At 31.3% G+C, this 27,298-nt stretch overlaps 1 protein-coding gene across 3 annotated transcripts in view; it reads right to left on the bottom strand.

Annotated features, from left to right (window-relative positions):
* The window catches only part of LOC108907911 (WASH complex subunit 4), a 41,889-nt gene that overhangs the window by 3,355 nt on the left and 11,236 nt on the right, over positions 1-27,298 (bottom strand). For 2 of the 3 annotated variants that reach the window (XM_018711748.2, XM_018711749.2), the window contains exons 5-13: positions 26,985-27,206; positions 22,334-22,573; positions 20,076-20,252; positions 19,306-19,638; positions 17,809-17,893; positions 17,516-17,754; positions 11,377-11,708; positions 10,822-11,312; positions 3,524-3,922 (exon numbers count right to left, since the gene is read on the bottom strand). In XM_018711748.2, the coding sequence (XP_018567264.1) occupies positions 3,524-3,922; positions 10,822-11,312; positions 11,377-11,708; positions 17,516-17,754; positions 17,809-17,893; positions 19,306-19,638; positions 20,076-20,252; positions 22,334-22,573; positions 26,985-27,206 (2,518 nt within the window). The remainder of the gene's footprint in view (positions 1-3,523; positions 3,923-10,821; positions 11,313-11,376; positions 11,709-17,515; positions 17,755-17,808; positions 17,894-19,305; positions 19,639-20,075; positions 20,253-22,333; positions 22,574-26,984; positions 27,207-27,298) is intronic. The other variant, XM_018711750.2, reaches the window with a different exon arrangement.

Consider the following 27,298-nt stretch of genomic DNA (forward strand, 5'->3'; position numbering starts at 1 on the left):
TAATGCTCTTTTCATAAGCTTTCCGAATATGTAACAGTATATCACGCTCGTGCGTCGTATATTTCATTTTGCAACTAAGGCTAAAAAATAAACAAAATTCCAGGTTGCAAAAAAATTAAAAAAAAATGATAGATTTCAATGTATTATTATGAAATCTACCACGAAAAAATCAGTGCGATTGTGGAAGATGCTCGGGATCGTCCAGACTAATAATTAGTTAATTTGTTTATAAGGCCATAACTTTTAAACTATTCAACTTACCGATTCCAGATTTCATGTGAGTTATTAGACAGTGATAAAGAATGAGAGAATGCGATGCCAAAATGTTCTGGTAATAATAACGCAGTTTATAAATGTTTAATTCAAAAGCCATAAATAAACTTCTGTTTATAACTTTTAAACTAATCAATATTTTTTGACGCTCGAGGGTTAGTTTTGTAGTCTTTTGAAGACGAAAAAAGTGAATTTACATAAAAATTATACAATTAACCACCCTGTAAACAATCTTCCCCTCATTTTTATGACTGTGGAAACTAATATGTTATTCTACATAATATTTAGTATCTATAGCATTGTTTCCCAAACTTATTTAAAGCACGACCCCCTTTTTGTTAAAAATTTTCTCGGGGACCCCCTACTCATCACTCAAACCAAAATAGCGTGCCTTAATTACAATTAACTGATTATTTTTGAAATTTTATTTTATCTTATTGCTTAAGTTTAAATTAAATACATTGAAATTAAATTTAACAGTTATCCAATAGCACTTCTGCCAGACTAGCATTTACAATAAAAATAAATTAATAAAAAGTTATATTTGGTTCCATTTGTAACATCGTATTTATGTGAGTTAAGTTTCTCGTCTAAGACTGCCATCAAAACAAAAATGAGAAATCGCCTGGAACTGGAAAATGATATAATTGTGTGTGTCTCATATACACAGCCCAGATTTGAAAGACCGGTTTCAAAAAAACAGGCGCATGGGTCTCATTAACACTATACAATTTTACTTTATTTTTCGCTTTTACTTTTAAGAGAGAAACAATTAATTCTGTATGGTACTGTGAAACCCTAAAAACACTACGGAGGGCAATACAGAACAAAAAAAGGGGAAGTGTATGACGGTGCATGTCCCCACACAATCAACTCCACAAAGCAACTGTTAGATTCATTGAAACATCATTAACCACTCAGCTCACAGCCCTGACTTGGTACCTTCTGATTTTCATCTTTTCTCTTCTCTGAAGGTGTTTATGGGTGGAAAAAGGATTTCTACCAATGACGGGATCCACAGTGAGAAACAATGGACCTGTGAGGGAGTGGGAGATTTTTTTGACAAAGATATCAGAAAGCTCATTTCTCGGTTCACAAAGTGCATTGAGGTTAAAGGCAACTATGTCAAAAAATACTGTTTGATGTACACTCGACGTAAGATAAAGGTTTCCAATCTGAATCGTATTTTGCTTGAAATATGACGGCTTAACTGCTTGTCTATATGGGATGTTTTACGAGTTTTGTACAAAAATATTTTCCTGGTAGATTGGCATTTTTAAAATGGGACTGATCGGCAAATTCTTATAGCAGACCCCGTATGCATTTTTTATTATCTTGTTTCTATTAAAAGAGTTGCATTTACATTACAATAGAAAAATCGATTCATCCTAGTTAATAAATCTTGCGAAACGTCTACTACCTACTTACGAATAGTTAGATTGAATGGATTTAAGAAAATTAAAAATATTAATTTTTTTTTTAAATTTTGAAAACCCTGCAGCTCGGAAACGGCGGCCTCAAGAGCCTACGTGTGTAACAAAATTTACTTAATTTTAGCCACATAATGGGCCTTTGGTTTTTCTGTACGCCATTAATGAATATAGTATAGGTGCCCGCAATGAAATCAGTTGAAGTTTCTTATAAAAGTTGTAAAGCATACAATAATTCTACATAAAAATGGCCTCATGACTGTTTCTTGTACTATTAAAATTGACAGAGTTAGGGCGGCTGGAAGTTAAGGGAAGATTTCAGAAATTTTAAAAAATCATAACGAGCAGAAGAATTAATGAATTTTGTAATTTTTTTTCCAATCTACTCTAAAAAATGTAACTTTTCTTTTCAGAGAAATATATATAATTTTTAATTTTTAATAGGAAAGTTATATAACAATTTCAAATTTTTTATCGTAAATTTTAATGATGTAACAAAACTAAAACAATTTTTTTCTATACTATTGGATTGATTATTTAAAATAATGAAAAGTTGCCTTCGAATTTTTTTTACATTTGTTTTTTAGACAGATACAAATTTATTTACCTTTTTATATTTTGAATTTTATTTAGCTCCTACGACACTGCCAGGACAAAGATAAAAAATCACGTTCGCTTTGTCGCGGTACATGCAGAACGGCGGTGAAAGCAGACAGCATCTCCATCTCTTCCAATACTTGCCTATAAAATCAGAAAACAATCATATATGCTAATTGTGATAGACAAAAAAAAACAAACCTTCTACTCGACGTACACAAAATAAGCAATTTTTTGCCCGGAGGGGGTTGTTTTTTGAGTAGCACCAAAAGAGCTTGCAAAGTCAAATTGGAATACCTGGGCCCAATCGGGCCGTAGTCTAATAATCTCTCAATGTTATCGACTAGAATACAACTTAAGGTTGAACGGTATGCATCGTCAAAAATCTGAAATCAAACGGATATTTCTAAAATAATACAAACCTCTGTAAAACTTACTTTACGAATTGTAAGACATTTTGCCGTTTCCGTAAAGCCCACCATCTCTTCAGGAGNGCATGAGAGTTCCGAGTTCATTGAAGGTTATTAAAACCACAAAATAATATTGAGACGGTGTGTATTAAATCTTGTATAATTGTGCATTCAAAAACCCTCTCACACAAATACATATACACACATATAATTAGACATGGACATATTCCTACATAAAATACTCACACGCATACAATTTAATGAAAACTTAAGGGGCTGTACAAGCATTAAACATAATATTTAAAAAAAAATGAATTTTTGCCGTTTTTGGCCACTAAAAATTGCCGTAGAGCCTAAAGATGGGCATTTTGAGCTTTGACCCCATTGACACTTTTGATCAGGGGTACAAAACGAACAATTTCCCAAATTTTTAGTAAATTTCACCGGAAGACTGTTTTCCATATAAAATGTGCGGGGTCCTTTAGTACTCGTGGATATGCCTCATACTACTAAATATTCCTCAAACCTCATTTCATCGAAATGTGTATTAATATAGTTGCCTTTAATTAGTACTATTTCCGTGCGAAAATTCAATTATAAAAGGAGGAAGATTGGACAAGAAACTTAAAAGAGGGCTGTAATTTTTAGATGGGGTTCAAATAGAAAAATTTTATATGAAACCACAATACAGGGTGTAACAATAATAAGGTTACAAACTTCGCCAGCAGATAGATCACTTAAAATTAGTAGGAGTACTTTATATAAAATTTTTGTGTTGAAAAGGTGAATATATTTGTTTCAGTAATTTATTACCTAAAGCAAATCCGTCATCAGTGAAGGCACAGTCAGCTTTATTCCTTTTATTTAATTTTTCTTTACAATTTAAGGAATGTTCGATGAAATTAATTGTCAACGGTGGAGCTATCATGTAAAAATTTTTCAAATGAACATTGTTATTGTTTCTCAATACTGGTACGAAAACTTTAACCAGCAGTTTAAAATATTCTGTAGCTTCCTCGATATTATCTAGGAAAGATTGGAGGTCATCCAAAAAGCACGTTCCCGCTTTTTGCGTTAAATCAGGCATGTCCTCTTGACTGATAATTTCATTTAAATACTGAATACTTTTTAAATCCGGAATAAAGCATGTTCCATCAGCTAAACAACGTCTGCCTCCTGATTTTATCAGCCTAATATATCCCATTGCATTTCCTGTAACAAAAATTAAATTACATTAAGTGAAATATTTTTTATTTGTTAGATTCAGAAGTAAATAATTATTTTTCATCTAATATATTTAGTTGACATAAGTGATATTCATTCTCTTTCACGATGAAAATGAAAATGTAAAATATGTCATTGCCGTAAGGAGGATCGGGTACTACGAAAAAAATGCAGCCAATTTCGTATTATTGATAGAGATATATTATTTTTGCAATACAAAATCAAATTCTGTGAATTATTCTCAAATTATTATTTATCGATTTGTGTTTGTTTTTAATTAATGCCAAAAATTTGAATATTTATCATAGGTTCTATGGGAAATGTTGTGATGAATACCCGTAATCGAATTACGGATGAAAAAATGCAAAGGTAAGGCGAAAAAATATAGACATTTACCTGAATCATTAATTAGTAGATGAAAGAAAGAAAAAGTAGGTTACCGCACATTTAATAGAGAAATAAATTTATCAAACATTAAAAGTTCTGTCTTGTCTACCAAGTACTAAATGCGAACGAGTGACGGCAACAGCGCTATAGAGTATGAATGAGGATAGGTGACCGGAAATTTAAATAAACGTTTCGATACACAACTTTGTCATTAGAAATGGATTACATTCAATTTGTGTTTATTTGTGTAATTCAATTTGGAATAATAAAATAAAATGGGAAATTTTCAAATGAAGTATGTTTTCTGAAATCTTTGTTTATTTATAAAGAACAATAAACTTTCAATAAGTACAAGTAAAAAATACAGCACCATATAAACAATGAAATATTTATACTTTGCATCGTAGCGCATATAATAATCTTATGCATTTTGATAAATTATGACATTTTTAATACTCGTATAATTTTCATTTTTTAAATTATTTTTGGCTGCAATAACAGTATCTCAGTATAATATTACATATATCAGATTGTATTATACTTTCATAAATACAATCGCTTTAAACTCTTATAAGGAACATTTGTATTCACAGAAGTGTATCATAGTAGTATGCTACTTATGCATGTAACTAAATCATTTTTAAAACTTTTCCACGCGAATCACTTTGTGATCACAGTTTGTAGATAATTTAAAATACAAGGTGTTCCTAAATATCATGTACAGTTCACATTTGGGTCTGCATATGTTTAAAAATTAAAGGTTTATATTATAAACTGTAAGGTGTATAAACTCTCAACAATGCCAAATATGAATTTTGAAATGGGTCATCCCAGATTTAATTTTTAACAGGTAGTGACGAATAAACTGTCAAAATTAATAGAAAAAGAGATTATCTAAATAAAGCCAGAACCTACTGGACCATTTTAAGAATTTAAATTTCATCTAACAAATTACAGAAATTCGTTTTTCATATATTTTTTTCGATAACGGTCGTAGATACGAAAAAATTATAAGAGGCGAAAAAGATTCTCAACAAAACATAAAATCCAACTTTGATTTAGAATCTACCAGCGGCGCACCGCACAAAAGTACAGAGGAAGAAAAGGGGGCATGAACCCCGAAAAAATATCACTCTGTAGAATATCACGACCATTTGGCATGTCCAATGATGTAAGCCCTACAGCGTAACCTATATTCCAAATTTGAGCTAAATATCTCAAAAACTGTGGGAGCTATAGAGAAAAAACTAAAAAAATCTTAAAATTTCACTGTAGATTGGTAACGAAGCGTTTGCGGATCTATGTTTATATGAACTTTTAGTCATGAAATAAGTCAAAGAATTATCCCCTCTCTTATGTACATAATATTTAGGAACACCCTGTATATAAAATTTCTTTGCAAAAAGAGCAGTGCATATTTTGTGCCATATACTCTATGTGGATTAGTTGATAAGTACCCTCAAACGGTGTGTGGAGGTTCTGGCTCCACAATCTTCTCTTCAATAGCTTTTTTCCTGCTTTTCTTTTTTCTGTTCTAATTCTCAAGCACTCATCTTTCTTTCCGTCACAAAGTTTCCTTTCTACCATACTGACTCTGTTCTTCATCCGACATTTTATAGGCGAGCGATCACATAGCATTGTATACACATAACAAGGACTACCAACTTACAAATAATAAACTCAGCATACTCGTGCACTGTTGCCAAGTCTCTGTTACAACTTTTGGCATTTATTTATGTATATTGGGTAAAAAATAATATTTGAGAAATGGAAGAGAATTAACTTATTTTAACAAAACATGTTTTGGACAGGGATAAAAATACTTAAAAAATTTGCAAATGTTATCTTTTATGTGACTGGCAATTTGAATATAATGCATGTGTTTTCAAGTAGAAATAACTAATAAAATAATAATTGGCTGTATTATAGCTCATATTGAGCTAAATTGAACACAAGAATATATTCACACATGAAATACGGCATTTTCATCTCACAAAATATACTATTAAAATATAATTATAACTAATAAATAATGTAATTAAATAATATTTAATGTAAAACTGTAACAAATTCTTTCTGAAATTTTTATCATTTGGAACAGAAAAACAGATTGGATGGATCAATTTGTCAATTTACAGGGCTATTTTGAGTACATTGACCTGTAAAAATGTCTCTCAATATTAGCCTTTTCATCAATATTTGTATATTATAGGTGGATTTTCTAAAAAACCGTAAAAAAACATATTTTTGCACTTTTTTCAAATTAATCTCAAGGATGAAAAAAAAAATGATTACTTCGATAACCATGATCGGTACTTGTAAAGTGTTTATTCAAGTTTTCAAAACCGCTCTTGGATTTACTGTGCAATAATTTGTTGCCGAGATATCGATGATTAAAGACAAAAGTGTAATTTTTTATTCAACCATCAATAAGCAATAGTCGTTCAGAGACCTTTCAAAAAGCAAATTGAAGCAAATTAAAGGAGCCAACTTTACATTGATTGAGCTCGAACAAATTTTCCTAAGTCTGTGGACAGGCCAAAAAAAGTGAAAATTTTTTTTAATCCACGATAATCATAGATCGAAAAAATTTTTTGTGAAGAGTTTGAAACTAGAGACTTAAAGTTTAAAAATAGTATATTACACCACAAAGGCCGAAAGTTGAATCATGACGAGCAGGACCGAGAATTCAACTTTTGACCCGTGTAGTGTATACGATTTTTCTTCATAGCCGGTCGAAAGTACGTTATTAATTTTACTTTTTTTAACTTTAGAGGTAGCAACAGTAATGACAGCGGTTAACAATTTGTTATAGCGACATAATAAATAGTCCCTAGTTATGAGTATAAATACGGATGAGAAATTCTTTCCTCCCGCCGTTATAGAGGGCGCGCGTGTACTTTTCACAGGGAGTAAATGTTATACTTTCGTCCCTGCTACTATTAGGGACGAAAGGACGTACTTTCGACCGAGGTATGAGGAAAAAATTTTTTTTGTAAAATAAAACAAAAAATAAAAAATAATTGTTGCTGTGCTATGTTGTGTTGTGTGCTAGCAAAACTTGGTAACTTTAATTGCTATATTATGAATTATTATCAAAGTTCCGAATTAAGGTATAAAGGTAGGTACCAACTTTGACTGCTGTTTGTCCTTAATTGTAATATTAAGTACAATAGGCTTGTTTTTGTCTGCTTATAACTAGCATCTTAAAAAAAATTATGATATATGCAGAAAAGTATACATTTGTCAAACGGAAATGTATGTCAGTGTGAAGTTAAAGGAACACGAGTGCCACTTGGAAAATGACACCATAGAAAAATCAGCGGTTACAAAACACAGGGCACATAGACCTAACTAATACCTGGGTGAAAAGGCAAAGAAGAATGTTCTCCAATCAAAACTTAAATCTTAATTCTGAATGGGATTGAAAAAGTCAGAGAGACAGATAAATTTTTATTTTGAAGCAAACTCATGTCATCTGAACCATTATTTTAATTTTCTGACAATCGAAAATTCGATCAATTCGAGTTGATGTTCTGAGTACATGAAGGAAAGAAAGTACACTTCAGAAGTATAACTTTAACACATTTATGGTACTTGATGCAAACAAAATTGCATTTATTTGAAACAGAAAAAGTTTTCAGGGCAGAGTATATCATAGAATTATAATAAAAGACTACAAAGGCCATAGCAAATTCTAAACCTTGATTGTGTTAACACTCGCCCATTTATCTTAGTGATTTGGTTGTACCATTCAATTTTCCTCTGTACTCTCACTGTTCATTCAGCTAAACACCAACTTGAACGTTAAAGGAGGGAACGCACTAGGCGGTCGCGGTCCCATCCCGTCGCAGACCATGCTAGTCGCGATCGCGCGCGGTAGAGTTCCTTCCCATGTTTTCTAATGTATGCATTCGCACTAGACGATCGCGAGCTGATCGCTGTCGCGTCGCGGTCGCATCGCGTTCTCTACCGACCTTTTCCAAAGAATTTCGGGAGCAAGGGCGTCGCCAGCTAATGGGCTAGGGGGGCAAGATAAGAGAGAGCATGGGAGAAATATAAATTATAGGTAGAAATAGGTACAGTGAATTAATTTTTTATAGAAATATTTTTAATAAATAAAACAAGAAAAACAAAAAAATATATAAATATCTAAAAAAATAAAGAAATTCAACGAAAATTAGGTAAAACATAATCTTTTCGGATTTTTTGAAAATTTATCGTCCACTTTATTAATAAAATCTTCATGGTTGTCAAAAATATGCTTTCTGTGTATACTCATCATTGCTAGGCCATTGAGACGATTTTGTACCATAGTATATTGCTCAGCCAGGTTTTTATTCTTCTGTTCTTCTATTTTTCATTCCCCCTATATAAAATTGGTACGTTACATATATAGCTTTAGTTGCACTGCAAATTTTTATTCTGATTCCGATAGATAAAAATTTATTATTTTTTTAAATTTAGAATTCCAGAGCTAAATTTTTAAAATATGGAAAAGTAGTACTTTTTAACATAATATTTATATTTTTAAATTCTTTTGTAAACAAATATTTATACTAATTTATTACAATTGTTTTTTAAAAAAAATAAAGTAGTGTATTAATGTTCGAAACTAAAGTTTAAGTAAATAAAATATTTTATTAAAAATTTCCAATCTAAATATTTTCTTAGCTTTAGAAAATTACTCTTTTCGAATTTCTATGGGGGAGGCAGCTCCCCTTGCTCGGGAGACCGCAATGCGATCGAGACGAGCTAGAGAGTATCTAGGTGCGAATCTTTTTGATGATCACGTGCTATGCTAATTCTATGAATCGTTTAAAATAGAAATAAATCGGCAACGTGACTACACGAAATTTAAAAGAAATTACCTTAGACAAACGGCCAGCCTTTCTACAGGTGGTATGCAGCATCTAAATCTTGTATTTTACAACTAAATGTCTTCGTGAATAATCTCTAGTAGCTCATTGTACTTTCCAGATGACATATGGAAGTACTGAAAAAATTGCTGTTCGTCCAATAACAATTTTTTTTAATAAAGTTTCAAATTCGCCCTCTACTTTCTGCTTCTGTTAATTGAATGAATCCAAAATCTTGCATGCTTTTTTCTTTGGCGCTTTTCCAATCCAATAAAAATACCTCTTCCATAGAACTCATTTTCTTAAGTATTAAAACAATATTTTCAAACATTCAATTTTCAAAAGCAGTAAAATTTTGATTCAAACAAATAGGTATTACTATATGTACACACAGGACTGGTTATCGATATGAAAATGAAAATCCACATATTTCAGTTACTCTGTTATAAAAACTATTTAAAAAAAAAAACAGATAATAGGTACCCACTGATTTCCTAATAATATTTAAAGTTTAAAATAACGAGCATTCAAATAAAATCGAAGTCAAGTTGACACTGTCCTCTATTGGCCCTATCAATTATTTTCTATTAAGCAAAATGAAAAACGGCCTCTACTAAACAGGACGATTCACAGTCCATTGAACATTAGGGATTGCATCCTCCGTTTGTAGATGGTAAAATTATACTTCTTATTTTCATTAATTTTCACTAAAAAAACAAATTACAAGATTGCTTGTGAATAATTCGTTCTGCTCAATAGAAATAATTTCCATTTTGTTTGAAAAATACATTTTTTTCGGAAATAAAAAATAAGGGTTACAACCCCCAAACACGGAATCACTTGTGAAACATCTGCTTTTTTATAAGAAGTAGTTTCCACTTTGTTTCATTCCAAAATATTGATTAGAACCCGAGACATCACGGAAATACTGTTTCTGGGGGTATCCGTTTAAATCCGTTTTAGGCTAATGGAAAAAATTATTATGATTAAAGAAAAAGTAAAACTATTTATTTTATAATGTTAATTCTAATCGTACAGACATTTCTCGCACTAGGGGGTTGTTCACCCCCTAAAAAGAGATTTTAACGAAAACCTCGAAACAGGTCAATTTAATTTTGTCAATTTGTTTACATAAATCATGTTATTAATTCTTTTTGAGCATATATAAATTTTGTACCTATATATAAAAAATGTTTTAAAATTATAGTTTTTCTGAAATAAAAAATAAGGGTTCCCAAACAGGAAATAACTTGTGAAACATTTGTTTTTTATAAGAAGTAATTTCCAGTTTGCTTCTTTCCAAAATATTGCTTAGAACCCCATATATTTATAAAAAACCGTTTTTGGGGGTTAATTTAGAGTGTATTTCACCCCCTAAATATGGTTTTCTGCTGATAAAAACACCGCTTCCATAGAACTCATTTTCACTACTAAAACAATACTGCAACTATTTAAAGGAAAACGCGATTGTGTGCAATTGTCAAATGTGACGGATTTTGTAATATAAAGACCGCGATCAGCTCAGCCCAGAACGGATTGCGACGGGACGGAACCGCGACCGCCTAATGCGTTCTCTCCTTAACTGTTACAATTGGAAAAATATATAAAATAAAAAAAAACCAAAGCAAATCGGGGACTCACCTATATGTGTAATCAGTTTTCTAAATAAATCTAAGTAGCTCTCTCCATTTTGATTCAACCCCAGTTGTCTTATACCGGAATTAAATTTTTCTGCCCTCTCATAAGGGTACATTTGATGTAATTCGTTTTTATGCTCGGCAAAATATCGTAAATCCTTTAACAATCTCGATTTTATATGTTCATCAAACATGAATTGGGAAAATATGTAGAATTTGTTTCTTAAAAATTGATATGTGTAATTAACAGTAGTATTCATTATTCCAATTCCGTGGGTACGTATGGAATTGGCTACGTGTGATATGTTGATGGAATTCAAATGTTTGTTGTTACTCGATTCTTCGATGAATACCTGGTTGTTTAAATTATAAAGGTATTTACTAACAAAGATATTTATGTTACGCATAATTTCCAAAACGTCCAGTCCTTGCTCTAAAGTTTGCATAGGCAAATTGTCATCAACTGTTTCTAAACCGTACTGATTATAAGCTAACCTTGAATAAAAGAAAATATATTACACCAAATTACCTAAAATAAAATAAATTTTTAGTTACTCACCTTCTCATTTCTCCATACGTTTTCCAGTCATGTAAAACCACTGTTGTTAAATTGTAAAACATCGAACTTAAATAATGTTCCGTTTCCTTGGTAATGCTTTTATAATGGTTGTCCATAGGAGTAGGCAAGTATTTATGAAAATTTAAAGCAAAGTAATTCTGGAATGGATCGGATGGAGGGAGCTGGAGATGGAGATGAGTTTGGAGTCTCAAATTTGTTTCAATAATTTGTTCCACAGGGACAAAAAAACGGTCCTTAATAATTTTGCTGGTTACTTCATTTATTTCAGGTCCTGCAGTGGCAGCACAATCAGTTAAGACACTCAATATAAGCTAAAAACATTAAGTACATATTAAAAAGGTATTTGATGGTTTTAATTTTTTTGTTTGTGCTCATAGACAAAATCTTTTGATTATACTGGAATTTGCTAACAATTCTCTAAAAAATTGAAATAAAAACTAGTAACTTTATGTGAGGGCGGGAGCAGTATTTTAAGACCAATACTTTTCCAGAATACTAATCTGAAATTCTTGTTTAGCAAAAACTTTGCTTTTGTATGATTTAGTGGATTAAACGCTGAACATTAAAAAAACATTTCATTGTTTTTTGAAAATTAAGATTTTTAACATTATTAAATATTAACTAATATTATCATGTCCATGCGTTACTAATTGTAAATAAAAACAATTGTATTACTATTCTCAATGTCAGTAACCTCTGACAGTGAATCAGCTAAATAGATAATATTTTATAGTAAAAAAAACCTAATTTATGAGTGTATTTAAGGGAAACGGACTCCTCACAAAAAATTAGGGTCACAAAGGCATATAACAATTTTTCGAAAACTCAATATTAACGGAGATATAGGGTGTCAAAAAAAAAAATTTTTTTTTTAGTTTTTTTTAGATAACTTTTTTATTTGTGATTTGATTTTTTCCAAGCCTTTCCTATGTATTACTAGTGCCCTTATAGATTTATGTTCCAAATATGATGCAAATACTCCAGTGCTAAACGGCCTAACCTGACTTTAATCTTCGATCTATGGCCCACAACTTTTTTGTTTTCACCGCTTTATAAATTTGAACATCACCATGTTAAACAATATCAAAAATTATTTAAAAAAGTATCTCTTGTTGCGATACAATAAAATGAACCGTTTCTGAGAAAAACAACTTCAAATATTTTCATGTGTTAACGCTGTTTTAAACTGATATTCACAGTTTCAACTCATCAATACAAAATTTATTCACTAACTACATTATTAAGTAACATTTTTATTTAGTCTATGCTCTTATAATAAGTTCTCGCAATGTTGTCCTTCCATTTCGACACATAAATTCATTCTTCTCAGAAAGTTACGACGAACCCTGAAGAATATGCCCTCTTTTGCTCTTATTATTGCAAAACTATCAATAATTCGTTGCCTCAGCTCTTCCACGTTATTCATAGGCCTTCTGTATACCAGTGACTTAACATAGTCCCAAGGGAAAAAGTCGATCGGGTTCAAGTCGGGCGATCTGGCAGCCAACTCTATGAATCTACCACACCCTATCCACCTCTCAGGGAAAATTTCATTGAGGTGCTCTCTCACCGTTAAACTGTAATGAGGCGGTGCACCGTCATGCAGTAGCCACATTGCACGTCGCATTCCAATAGGAACGTTTTCCAACAAAACTGGCAGATCATTTTGTAGAAAGTGTAGGTAAACCTCACCACCAAGCCTTTGAGGAAAGAAATGTGGCCCAACTAAATGATCTCCCACGATGCCAGCCCATACATTCACAGAAAATTTATTCTGGAACCCACGTTCCACAACTAAATGAGGATTCTCGTCACACCAATAATGTTTATTATGTAGATTTATTACACCATCATGCCCGAATCCAGCTTCATCCATGAAAAGAATTGAATTGATGAAATTTTTGTTGCCTTCATGGAGATTTATAATTGTCCTGCAAAAATTCAGTGGTGCAATCGGATCTCTAGGGAGTAGGGCTTGGACCTTTCGATAGCGGAATGGATGCAGGAGTTGTTCCTGCAAAATTTCATGGATTGAGCTTTTGGGAATATTTTCCTGCGATGCAATTAACCTGACTCTTATATCAGGATTATTATCAACCACATCCAAAACACGACTTCAGCCCCAGGTGTTCGAGTTCGTCGCGGGCAACCGACATCAAATTCTTCTATTGGAAATGCATCTCGATACAAACGTTTTGCTCTTGATGCATTTCCCGCAGCTAAGCCATAATTATAATGCATGTCGCGCAGCGAAGATTAAGGTCTGGTTAGGCCCTTTGGCACTGGAATATTTGCATTATATTTTGAACATAAATCTACAAGGGCACTAGTAATACATAGGAAAGGCTTGGAAAAAATCAAATCACAAATAAGTTATCTAAGAAAAACTAAAAAAAAAAAATTTTTCGCACCCTGTATCTCCGTTAATATTAAGTTTTCGAAAAATTGTTATAGGACTTTGTGACCCTAATTGTTTGTGAGGAATCACCACCTGAAGTCCTGACTCATAATTTCCGGACACCCTATTATAGGGTGTAAGAAGTTTGACTACCATTATTTCAGCATGAGGTAGAGTAATTATAAATGAACAAAAAAGTTGTACATTACAGGGGCGTAAAATTAACATTTTTCAAAATACAGGCAAGTATTAATATGTATTGGGGAGATTCATCACAACGTGACAACAGCGTTTAACCTAATGCTACACATCTGAGCATACCACATGTGCACGCGGCAGACAAACAACTATTATTGTGAAACATTTAGTAAATTTCAAGACAATCGTTTTCAAGTTTTTAAATAAATAAAATAAAATATATCGATTTTGTAGTACGAAGTGTTATGCTTAAATTTTATCTCGAATTTTAGTAATTATGAATCTCTTAAAACAGGAACCTTTAATCAAATTATGAATATGAAAAATTGTAATTAAAGTACCCAAAGATTCACGTCGTCCACATAATCATACGTAGTAAAAATAATTTAGGTACTTACCAAAAAGCTAAATTCAGTAATTTTTAAACACACAAGTGCAAAACAAACTACAACATAAGCTCAAAGTGTCCACCATCATTTTCAGTGCACGCACGACACCTTCGAATCCAATTTTCGCGCACTGGCTGGAAAACACCTCTCAAGAAAAGGAAATAGTGATAGGTACCCAAAAACCACTCAGACAGGGTCCAATTTCAGATACCAACTGAATTGCGTATTGCTGGACAGCTTAGTACCTCGTGTTATCCGCCGCGCCGTTGTCACATTGCTCGATATGAATTTTACTGAATTTTAAATTTATTACAATGCTAATTATATTTTAGAATTAAGAATAAAGAAGTTCAGAAAAAGTGATAAACATTGTATTTTATGGTATTCTATGCAAGCAGTTATGTCAATGTTACTTAATAAATCGAAATTTTGTATATCAAGTTGGAGGTTTTGATAATTTCTTTTCTCGGAAATGGTTGAATTTAGGACCCATGTCATATAAGGTTTATGTTGTTTATTTTAATGTATTCTATCCCTTGTTAAAATTAAGGCAGTCAAACTTCTAACACCCTGTAGTATGGCAAAGTGAATTAGGTCCGGAATAACCAAATACATTGCCACCCTGTTACTGAAATCTGAAGATTTACCAAATAGAATTCTGCAATTAGGAAACATAAAAAATGAAAATATAAGTTAAAATAAATACTTCCAATTACAGGATAATATCATTCAGTCACAGCTGCTGAAAATAAAGCAAACATATATTGATAATAAAGTGTAAGATCCATACAGTTTTTTTTGGGTTATTTCTAGGACCACACAAAGAACATTCGCGACAAAAGAATTTTGAACAAAACTTGCGAAATAAAAAAATTACAATATATCTGCATATACAGGGTGTTTCATAATAATGTGCAAATATTTTAAGGAGGTGTTTAAAAAGTAATTTTAGGGGGAGTATTTCCAATATATTGTTTTGATTTGAGCCCCCCTGAGAAAATATTCAAATCTCAAAATGGCCGAAAAAATTAGCTTTTATTTTTTTTCACGAAAACGGTTAAACTTAGAAATTTAAATTTTAGTACAGGTTAACAACTAGTTGAATGGTATTTTTTGGTAGTCCTTTTTTTCTGGTTTATGTCTTTGAATGAAAGAAATTAGCAGTTTTATTTCTCTTACAACTTTTTTCTACGTTAGCTAATTTCAACAAGAAAAATAGCTTTTAATACTACATTTCATTTAGAAACTTTTTTATTATTCCCATTTTTTCATATACTTAATGGTTTCCTTGCCGATTAGGTACACATAATTAGTACAAACAACAGTTACCAAAAACAATCGTCACTTTTGACATGCTTTTTGCAAAAATTCTTTTTTATCAATAGGAAACACTAAGCAAATATGAACTAAAAATTTAATAATAAAAAAAACTAATTTTCTCGGCCATTTCGAGATTTGAATATTTTCTCAGGGGGGAGGGGGTTAAAAAAAATGTATTGGAAGTATGCCCCCTAAAATTACTTTTTAAACACTTCCTTAAAATATTTGCACATCATTATGAAACACCCTGTATATTTTCTCATAATCAACTGATACAGACTCACTCTTGATTGAATTTATATGTCAGTGTATGGAAATCAGAGAATATAGTCCAATTAACTAAGCCTTTAAATCGAAATTTTGCCAACTTGGCTGAATTTTTGATATGAGTTAGTTTAAGGTATATTATAACAATAAGTGAGAGTAATTTTTTGTTCAACCCCCGGCCAAGGGTGGAAAAAGATAAAACAAAGGGCTTTTTCAAGATAACTCAAAAAGGGTAAGAGCTAGAAAAAAAAGTTTTTCATGAAAGTTGTAAAGCAGACAATTCTACATAAAAATGGCCTCTTAACTTTTTCTTGTACTATTACAATTAACAGAGTTAGGGAGGCTAGAAGTTAAGGGAAGATTTCAGAAATTTAATTTTGTTAAATCATTAAAATTAACGATTAAAAATTTGATTTTTTGTTATAACTTTCTTATTAAAAATTAAAAAATATATCTATTTCTCTGAAAAGAAAAGTTACATATTTTAGAGCAGATTGAAAAAAAAAATTACAAAATTCAATCATTTTTCTGTTTGTTATGATTTTTTTTAAATTTCTGAAATCTTCCCTTAACTTCTAGCCTCCCTAACTCTGTTAATTGTAATAGTACAAGAAAAAGTTAAGAGGCCATTTTTATGTAGAATTGTCTGCTTTACAACTTTCATGAAAAACTTTTTTTTCTAGCTCTTACCCTTTTTGAGTTATCTTGAAAAAGCCCTTTGTTTTATCTTTTTCCACCCTTGGCCGGGGGTTGAACAAAAAATTACTCTCACTTATTGTTATAATATACCTTAAACTAACTCATATCAAAAATTCAGCCAAGTTGGCAAAATTTCGATTTAAAGGCTTAGTTAATTGGACTAATAATCAGTATGTAAAAGTATTTTTAAATAAAAAAATTTAATTTTCATATTGCAACCTACATGAATTTATTTTAAAGAAAATTTCTTATCTCTGTGGTACTACTGTACTGTATAAATTAACAATGCTGGATGTCCTAGGAATAAGAGTAAAAGTTTTAAACATGAACTTAAAAAAGCAACTTCGAAAGCTCAAATTTTTGCTTAGTATTTTTTACCCCTTAAAATATCACTAAGGAGCTGCCTATGAATTAGAGATATCTATACCAAAATAACGTATGCAAATGTTTTATGCAATGATTCCTCTTAAAATTTTTTGCTAGCTTAAATACTAGTTATTCTCTACTTTTGTACTTTTTTCTATTATTTATTATTAATTCAACTAAGTGGTTCGACTTATGCGCCAGTAGCGGGTAACAAAAATGTACAATTTAAAAAAATTATATTATCTTAAAAACAAAGATTAAAAAAAACATTAGATAAAAATTGTTACTATTGTTAAGTTAAATGTGTGATTGAAATTTTGACACTATTTGTGAAAACCCAGATACACTGACTGAAATTTTATTTCTAAATATATCATTAACAATTAATAATTTACTTATTTTTTACTACTTCTTATACTTTATTAATATTAATGTATTTATTCTTTCATTTACATGTTTATATACTATACATATATCTCACCTGATACCTGGATAAATTTGCTTTTGAAGTTATAAGTTTCGAAAAATACACTGGTAGTATGTAATTTTGATGCCAATATAAGAATGAGCAATTAGAAATGTCCTTCAGCAAGGTGGTGAAATTTATCATCAATTCTAGTTTATTTAAGATAGATCGTATTTCCTCCAGGTTTGACGCACTTAATCCACTAGCTGATAAAGACAAATTTACAAACAGCAAAGTTTCATTAGTGTTAGGTCCTAAAACATGATAAAAATAAATAAATTTCATTTAAGATATTGACTTTTATTTACCTCTCAATGCTTGCTCACATACATTTAGTGATGATAAAACATCTAACTGATGTTCCTTATAAGATTTTTCTTGTGTGAATTGTTTCTGAAATATATGTAAATAAAAATGTATGCCATAATTCTAAATAAGTACCATTTATCAGTCTGAAATTTGACATTTTTTGTTTCCTTCTATAATTACATTAATATTTATTTGTCACAATAAAATTATTTATCTCATTGCAGACATGTAAAATAGATGATTTTACTGAAATAGAAGTTGTCAAAGTTTCAAATGTTTTGTACACTTTACAAGGAGTTGTATGACAAATTGTACTGTAATGACAGAGACAAACCTGTCTGGGGTGTAGCCCCCGCAGGTTATTGTGCACTTGGGTTAACCTGTCTGGGATTTAGCGCTTAAAGGTTATTGTGTACTTAGGTTAATCTGTTGTAAGTGTAGTGTTTATAGGTTACGTGCTTTTATGTTAAATGACTCCGTGTTACAGTTATAGAGGTTAATACCGATAGTTCAGTCTAAAATCGTTGATTTTGCAGTTTTAGGTTAGGAAATCTCAGAATCCTAAAGTGATAGAATAATTTGGAGGTCATATTCGGATTGGGCGACCCAAAAAACATATAAATATATTACTTCCGCTTCTTGAAGAACTTTTTTCAATTTTATTACCATTGTTATTAAAACGCTAAAGTACCTAATTTCATTCAATGATATCTAGGCGAATAAAAAAGTTTTTTCAATTCTTAAAAAAGCGTTTTGAAGGGTAAGAATGGTAGTTTTAGAGAGTTTGATTCGTTTTAAGAAAAAAATTTCTTTCGCTCTGTGATATAAGCTCAAATATAACAAAAAATGTGTTTTTTGTACTTTTAGGTTAGGATATCTCGGAAACGTGACATATAGGAGCAATTCTGACACCGGATTCGGATTCTGCGTACCAAAAACCTTAGGGCAAGTGAGATCTGGTTTTTGGGTGTGATCTTTCGTCAAATTTTGTTGCCCTGTGTTATTATTACACATTAAAAAGGCATTTTAGTATGTTGAATATCTGAGAATTTAAAATGTTTGACACCATTTGCAATTTCATATTTGTGTGAAACTATTTTGTTATTTAGAAAAATGTTTTTCAGTAAAAGCTTTTGTAAATTATATTTAGAATTGGAGCATAGTGTAACTTCTTACGATCAACATAGTATTCTAACAAAAATATGATCTACTAAGGAAGAGGAATCATCTGTTAAGAGCAAAACAACAATGTTCAATAATTTATATAACCTGGTAAATAAATGAAGATATACAAATGATATTTAAGAACAAAATATATGTATATGTAAAATTTTAACACTCCGCATTTCCGCAATGAAACATTTTTGAACCATAGTTTATAAACCAAACTATCATTAATTTTCCATTTAGAATCACACCCTTAAATATTTGCATATCATCAAGGAACACCCTGTATAAACAGGAAATTTTTTTAATACACATTTTATTTTACTTACCCGAATATTATGTAGAATACTTAAAGCTTTATGAGATAAATGTTGACAGATTAACAAAATTATGTAAACCATTGATATTAGGTTTTTGTTGAACATGATACATATGCTCTTCAGTACTTCAGTTAGTTTGCAAACAGCCAATACTACAGATTTTGTGACTGGCAAACCTTTCTCTGTGTGCACATTCAAAGTCCATTTAATCACAGAAGAGATTTTTTGTATTAACGTCAGCCCATCAATTAACAAATGTTCAATACTCTGGAAATGTTTAGTTCTCAAATTTCTTGTATTCAATTCGGTTATTTTCTTCAAATCCACCAAAAAATGACAACCCTAAAGAAATTTTCTGTTGAACTCATTTTTCTAAGACACTGGGTGTATCATACCAAATGCCATGATAATTCAGTTATTTTTAGTTCAATTAAAAAAAATTAACATACTATAATTTTTTTAATGTCTACCTTAATTATAGGTGATTTTTTTTCTGGTAGAGAATTTTTAATATATGACAACTTGATTTATGCTTCAATTTTTGTAAACAAAGTTTATAAGAAAAATGTGCAAAGTACTAATTATTCTCTAACTCATTTCAACATGCAAAGGAAATTACTTGAGAAGGTAGAATGATACATAGACAACAAATTGATTGATAGCTCCAGGAGTACACTATATTTAAGTATAGTAATAATTTAAGAAATTGCAAAATGTAAATGTGAAACTTTAAATGTATTTTTCTCAAAACCACTGTATGAGAATAGAGATATACTAACCTGGGCACATAAGATATCTGATTCTTTCGGTAACGTTTGACTTTTGTACTGTAAAATGCTTAGTCTGTAACTATCTACAGTTTTTTCATTAATATATTTTTCCGAGTTTTGGATATGTTTTAATAGAAACTGTTCCGGATACCATAAAATATTTCCAATTAAAGTACATGCGGATACCTGAAATCGAAATGAAGATTTATATATTTTTAACACAGTTACATTTTCATTTACATACAAGATCATCAAATGCTTCATGATAGTGATAGATGGTCAAATTTAAAGTGATCATACTTTGATACTGAGGTGTGGGGCCGTAATGTTTTTTAAAGGATAAACTTTAAATTCACTTTTGTGGGTCAAAATTTTGAACGAAATTTGCAAAATATCAAATAAAAATAGAGGTAATTCACTAAAAAAAAAAAGTTGAGCCCCAAATAAAATACTCCCCTCTTGTAAACTTTCTTATTGTCGATATTTCCAGAAAAGTGATTCCTGTTAAATATAAAATATTTTTTACTTATCTTGGTATGCCATGGCCACAAATCAAACTTGTGTTAAAAAATATATCAAAATTCTGTGAAGCAAGTCGCAAGTCTGACACTAGTTGTGAGTAATTTTAATAGTTAATATTCTTTTTTCATAAAAAAAATATATAAATTCCACTTTTAATATGATTTTTGCATTACTATTAATCTATTTACCAACTTTTATATCAAATTAAAATTTCATGTAAGTTCCCTATTATGAAGAATTTTATGGAATTTTTTTGTAAATTTTGTTCAATTTTTTTATTATGAAAGTTCTCTATGTGGGCAGCAGGGGGTGGACTGTCTAGCTCCAGTCTTAAATCACATCTTCAGAGCCAGCATTGCACTTGGTTATATACCGCGGGCATGGAGATTGACAAACGTGGCGTTTATTCCTAAACCAGGGCGTCCATCGTATGCACAAGCAAAGGCATATCGCCCGATAAGTTTAACATCTTTTCTCCTGAAAACGTTGGAGAGAATAATTGATAGGCTTATAAGGAATGGGATGTTGAAGGCAAATCTTCTACACAAGTACCAATACAGCTATCAGGCAGGCAGATCAGTCGACACGGCCCTTCATAACCTAGTCTCTAGGATAGAGAGGGCGATGGACGACAAAGAGATCTAGCTTTGGCAGCTTTTTTAGATATTGAAGGGGCATTTGATAATACACCTTTCGAATCTATTAATTCGGTAGTTCGCAACAAGGGCCTTGATGACACTTTGTGTCATTGGATAGATCCCTGTTGAGAAACCTGACAGTAACGGCTACCCTTTCGGGAGAGACATCCAAGTGTAAGGTAGGCCAGGGCTTCCCCCAGAGAGGCATACTGTCTCCCTTGTTATGGGGATTAGTGGTGGATGGCGCACTGGAGGGCCTTATTCGAAAGGGATTTTATGCACAAGGCTATGCGGACGACTTAGTCGTTCTCATAGTCGGGAATCATAATATTATCGTTTCAGAACTCATGAAAGATGCTTTGAAATGGATAGATGACTGGTGTAAGGGGCAGGCACTGTCAGTAAACCCTGACAAAATGATCGTAGTACCCTTCACCAGGAGAAGGAATTTGATTGGACTCTTTGAACCTATAATAGGGGAGAGGTTTATTAGGCTTTCCAGGGAAGCAAAATATCTAGGAGTGATACTAGATAATAAGCTTACCTGGAATGCGCACTTGGAAAATGTGGTGAGTAAGGCGAAGCAGACAATGTGTGTATGCCGTTACCTTATTGGGAGCACCTGGGGACTGAAGCCAAAGATGTCATACTGGTTGTATACATCGATAGTAAGACCTAGGATTCTCTGCGGTGTTGTGGAATGGTGACAAAAAACACAACAGACCACAGCGTGAGAAAAACTGAATAGAATTCAGAGATTGGCCTATTTAGGTATAACGGGGGCAATGGCATCGACCCCGACAGTTGCACTAGAAGTCATGCTAAATCAATAGTTCTGATTCAATATACAAATATATTAGAAATTAAGAAAATCAAAAATATATGTTTTTATATGCATGAAAGTAAGACAATCAATAATTTTATTTTGTGGTACGTTTTACATATGTAGCATAATTAGGTTTAAATTTGGTTGTAGTGTTACCAGACTAGTTAGAAGTTTCCTGAAATATATATATATATATATATATAAATATTTTTAATATCAAAGATCAACAATTTTTCACTATTATTGGAGAGTCTATTGTGTTTTATAAAATAGATTCTTACCTTTTTATCCAATTCTAAAGTTCTTTTGATTAATTTTTTATCAGAAGTGCCAAATATGTTTAAGTAGAAGACGAACAATACATTCAATTTTAGCCATTGATGCACAAATAAAACGTGCTCCGTATCTTTCTCAAGGGTATCTAATAAATGATTTAGATAAGCATTCAATTCCTGATTTAAGCTGCAACTTTTAACTTGAGAGTATAAAATTTTGTCTTCTAAACATTTTTCCATTATTGTCTAAAATCAAAAATAAATATTAGACCAAGAGCCAGAGGCAAAAAAATGGTTTGAATCTACTAAGCCTAGTTTTTTGATAGTTAGACAGTCAAGCAAAACTAAGAACAGGTGTTTAAGGTACACTATCAAAGTTGTCGTAGCTACCGAGGTAATAAAATTAATTTACTAAGGCTGCAAATCGTTTTACAAATTCTATATTACATATAAATAAAAGTTATGTCAGTCAGTCAGCTGAATGTGGAGACAGAGCTGGTTAGTCAGCATATATGATTGTACAAAAAATAAATAATGTGCAATTGTGGGGGTATTAATTGTTATATTAACCATAAACGCAGCGCCTTGCTCTTTTCCTTATTATTTATTATCAATGAACTATTTACAAATTTTATTTGTAAATAATTCAAACAATTTTCTTGCCTCCATCTATTATGTATGTATAGATAATACAATATCAAAAATGAAGAATATTCATTGTATAAATTTATGAATACATGGTTTTAACATTTATTCTTCTTGTTTCTAATTATAAGATACAGGAAATATGTAAAACTAAAAATTAACACTTCTTTTGTATTTTTTTGAGTATTGAGTACTTCTACCACACAGGGGTATATCAATAGTGTCTGTTGACACAATACAGAAATTATCTTAAATGAAAAATAAATACTGTATCACCCTTGGTTCCACCTAGAATGGGTATTACAAATTTGATGGAAAATATATTTCCAGCTCGTCTGAAATTTTTGTATGCAGGATTTACACTTTGCATACTCTGTGGACGCATTTCTGAAATTAAAAAATTAATTTTGTTTTCATTTTTTAATAGTAAGAATGGTTCTAATTGGTCGGTTTTCAAGGGTTATTGCGAATCCATCATTGTTTAAATCTGATAGACAGAGCCTGAACTCTTTTTTTGAGAAAATAACAATGCATAAACTGCATCTCTCTATCTGTTACCGTTTTCGAGCTACAGGGCGTTTCTCGATTTTTGGCTAAACTGACTGCTGCCCTTATCTCGTTTCCCTTTCAAGATATCTTAAAACGGTTTCAACATTCTACAGGCACTTTTTTGAGATACATTTGATGGCATAAAAATAAATGTGATAATATTTTTAGTTTTTTTGATATGACCACAACTTGTTTTTTTTATACAGGGTGATTCAGAGCTTATCCAAAAAAATTTGGGAATAGATGCGGCATGAGAAATGGAATCAATATCGTAAAAAAAATTTTTGTAAAATCCTTACAGTTTCAGAGAAAAAAATTATTGAAGTTATAGTACATTCAACGACTACATAGCTGGACAACTGTAGTCTCTAGCGTCATTCGCAATGCGCGTGGAGAGCCACGTGCCTCAGCAACTCCAAATACTGAAATCAGATTTTGCAATCGTCGTTGCAATAGTATTTACCTGATATCTGTGGTGTTTACAATAGTTATTTTAGTAGTTAGTGTCAAAAATGGTTTGCGTGTATAGCAACTCGGAGTTGATGGATATCGTTTTAATTTATGGTGAAGCATTTGTGATATGGTGAAGCAAGACAACATTTGTGTTAGTTCGTAGAAACTGAGTAAAACGGACCCAAATGTGTTTACACGTTGGTGGATAAAATTTTGAACAATTGTTGTTGTAACATCGGGTATGTCAAATGATTTTATTATTTAAAAACACAAATTAATTGTATTAATTAATAAAGGCAGAAGCAGTTGAATTTGCCAATATAAAATAAATGCGATAAAATTCTATTTACATATTTCTTTCCTTGCGAAAGTTTTTGTCCATTTTTATCACACCGCCATGCCGGTCGCATTGTGCAAGGTCAGGTTTTACAGTGGACCAGTTTCCAGTGCCGTGTAGAAGTGTATTTTTAAATCATTTTCGAACTGCCCTTTTTGATTTTTTTTTTTACAAAATTGTATTTGTAAGGGTTGCCTGTACATCCAGAATTTTTTTTTGGATAAGTTCTGAATCACCCTGTATAGAACACCTTGTATTTTATTTCAAAATCGAAAAGATGGCTAAAAATGCATTCCAAAAATATCTACTTTTTATTTTTTGTGTAGATTTGCGGAAAATAAAATTTTCAAAATACCAACAATATTTAAGTTTTCTGACTGAGAAGGCTTTGAAAACAAAGTTTAACGTGTAACATTATTAGAAGCCTGTTAACACAAATCAGAAATGGTTTTTTATTCAAATGAAGACAAATGCAATTTAATAAAATATTTTAATCTAAATTTGAAATGTAGTAAAATTAACGTAATATGTCTGACGTACATTTAATTTACATATTTTAAGGTAGCCAGAGAAACCACAACCCAGCTTGAGAATTTTCGAAAAATTCAAATTGAATTTGAATACTTATGGATCGTACACAAAACCGAGGAACAAAATTTACAACAGAGCTAACCGAGAAGAGCAGGAAAATGATGTTCTACAGTGTGTTAGACAAAATCCTAATATCTAGACAAATAGAAGTAGATAGTGGTGTTAAACGGATAATACTACATGCATTTTCATTCTTAGATTAAAACAATTTATTAAATTGTATTTGCCTTAATTTGAGTAAAGGTACCATTTTTGATTTTTGTTAATAGGCTTCTAATAATGTTATACGTCAAACTTGTTTGTTTTCAAATGCTTCTCAGTCAGAAAACTTAAGTATCATTGGTATCTTAAAAATTATATATTTTCCGCAAATTCACAAAAAATAATAAGTACATATTTTTGGAATGCATTTTTAGACCTCTTTCCGAGTCTGAACTAAAATACAAGATGTTCCATATAAAAGAAAGTAGTATCATATCACAAGAACTAAAAATTTTATCACATTTATTTTTATGCCATCAAATGTATCTAAAAAAGTGCCTGTAGAAGTTTCAAACTGTTTTAAGAAATCTTGAAAGGGAAACGAGAAAAGGGCACCAGTCAGTTTAGCAAAATATCGAGGAACACCCTCTAGCTCGAAAATGGTAACAGATAGAGATACGGTTTGCGCCATTGTTATTTTCTCCTAAAAATTATTAGTGCTCTAAAAGGCCATTGAATTTAGAAATTTTTTTGCCTTTGTCTTCTAATTAAATTTAATTTTAAAACCAAATTGTTAATAAAAACTTCACCAAAGCAATTTGAAGTTTTAATAAAATGGCATTTCTGTTTATTTGTATTCTGTGTAGACCAGAGAGCAAGAAATGTGGTCCAATAATAACATCTAACAACGATTATAACCCAACAGATATTGCTAATGAGTTTTCTTCAATTAAATTCAAGATATTTCATTCTTGATAGGGTGTTAACAAACGACGTCTTCCTGCATTGGATCTTCTTACAATTACAGAACATGTCTCCATAAGTGGCTGGTGCCAACGCGAAAACATCGAATGATATGGATGTATTCGTTGTGGAAAATATCAACATTTTTTTAACAAATATAGAAGAGATAATAATCTGACTATTGATTACTGATAACTGTCAAAAAATAAATTTGTTAATTGCGAACACCAGCAACCTACGTAGAATATATTTGATCACATTTTGCCATTTTTCTCGAAAACATTGCGTTTACGAAAAAAATATCAAAGGACAAAAAAGTTTCTAAATTCAGTGACTTTCTAGCGGACAAAATAATTTTTAAGAAATTCAAATATGCAACCAAATTTTTTTGGCTCCAAGGACAAGGGCGCCCACGAAAAAGTGTCTTAAGGGAGTTCCCCACTAAAAAGGTTAGCACTATCAGATTCCATATGTCATAAAACTCCTATGTACCAAATTTAGTGATTCTCGTACAACAGGGTCCTGAGATATAAAAAAAAGATTATTGTTAAGGGCAGATTTCAGGGGTCTGTAACTTCAAAAGAGGAGGCCACATGGCAAAAATAAAAAATACGGGTTTCCCAAATTTTCCCAAAACCCGGTATAAGGATATACATACAGGGTGTTTTGCATAAAAACAAACACAGAACAGGGGCATGTAGGAGAACCCAAAATATGGCGATTTAATGTAACTTATCTTCATACTAAGCTGCATCCCTGAAAAGTTATAGGTCTTGAAAATGGGATTTGAAATTTGGAAAAAAATCAATATATCAGTTATATTTGAACTTAGAAAAACCAAATTTGGTACACGGTGCATGTCTACCAAGAGCATTAATCGGCAGTAAATAGAGTTCAATTGAGGGCATTTTAAAGGATTGATTTTTTTTCGAAATTTGAAACCCCACCTTCAAGGCCACCTCTCAGGGGCGCAACATAGTATAAAGATAAGTTCCGTTAAATCACCATAATTTGGGTTCACATGCCCCTGCTCTGTATCGGCTCTTTTGCAAAACACCCTGTTTATACATAAAACAAAACCTTTAAAAGAATTTAAAATGAGGAAAATGTATATATGTAAAAAAGTTAGTACATTACCTTTAACATCCCTCCCATTAATAAGTCATTTTCAAGGACCATCAATGTCTTATCCAATGATGACAACTGTTCTCTTTCAAAATCATACTTCGTGTGATTATGGTACATATTTTTTACCAATCTTCTGTACGAAAACCAATGTTCTTTTAGAGTTTGGGATTCTAGTAAACTATCTAATTTTAATATGCATATGAACAGATCTCCCAAATTGTTAAATATTTCCTACAATGAATGACATGATCTAGTCGATTGTTAATGAATATAAGTTAAAAATACATTTTTATGACATTTCGCAGTTGTTAGAAACAACAAAC

The sequence above is a fragment of the Anoplophora glabripennis genome, unplaced genomic scaffold, assembly GCF_000390285.2.
Source record: "Anoplophora glabripennis isolate ALB-LARVAE unplaced genomic scaffold, Agla_2.0 scaffold494, whole genome shotgun sequence".
In the NCBI taxonomy this organism is placed as follows: domain Eukaryota; kingdom Metazoa; phylum Arthropoda; class Insecta; order Coleoptera; family Cerambycidae; genus Anoplophora; species Anoplophora glabripennis.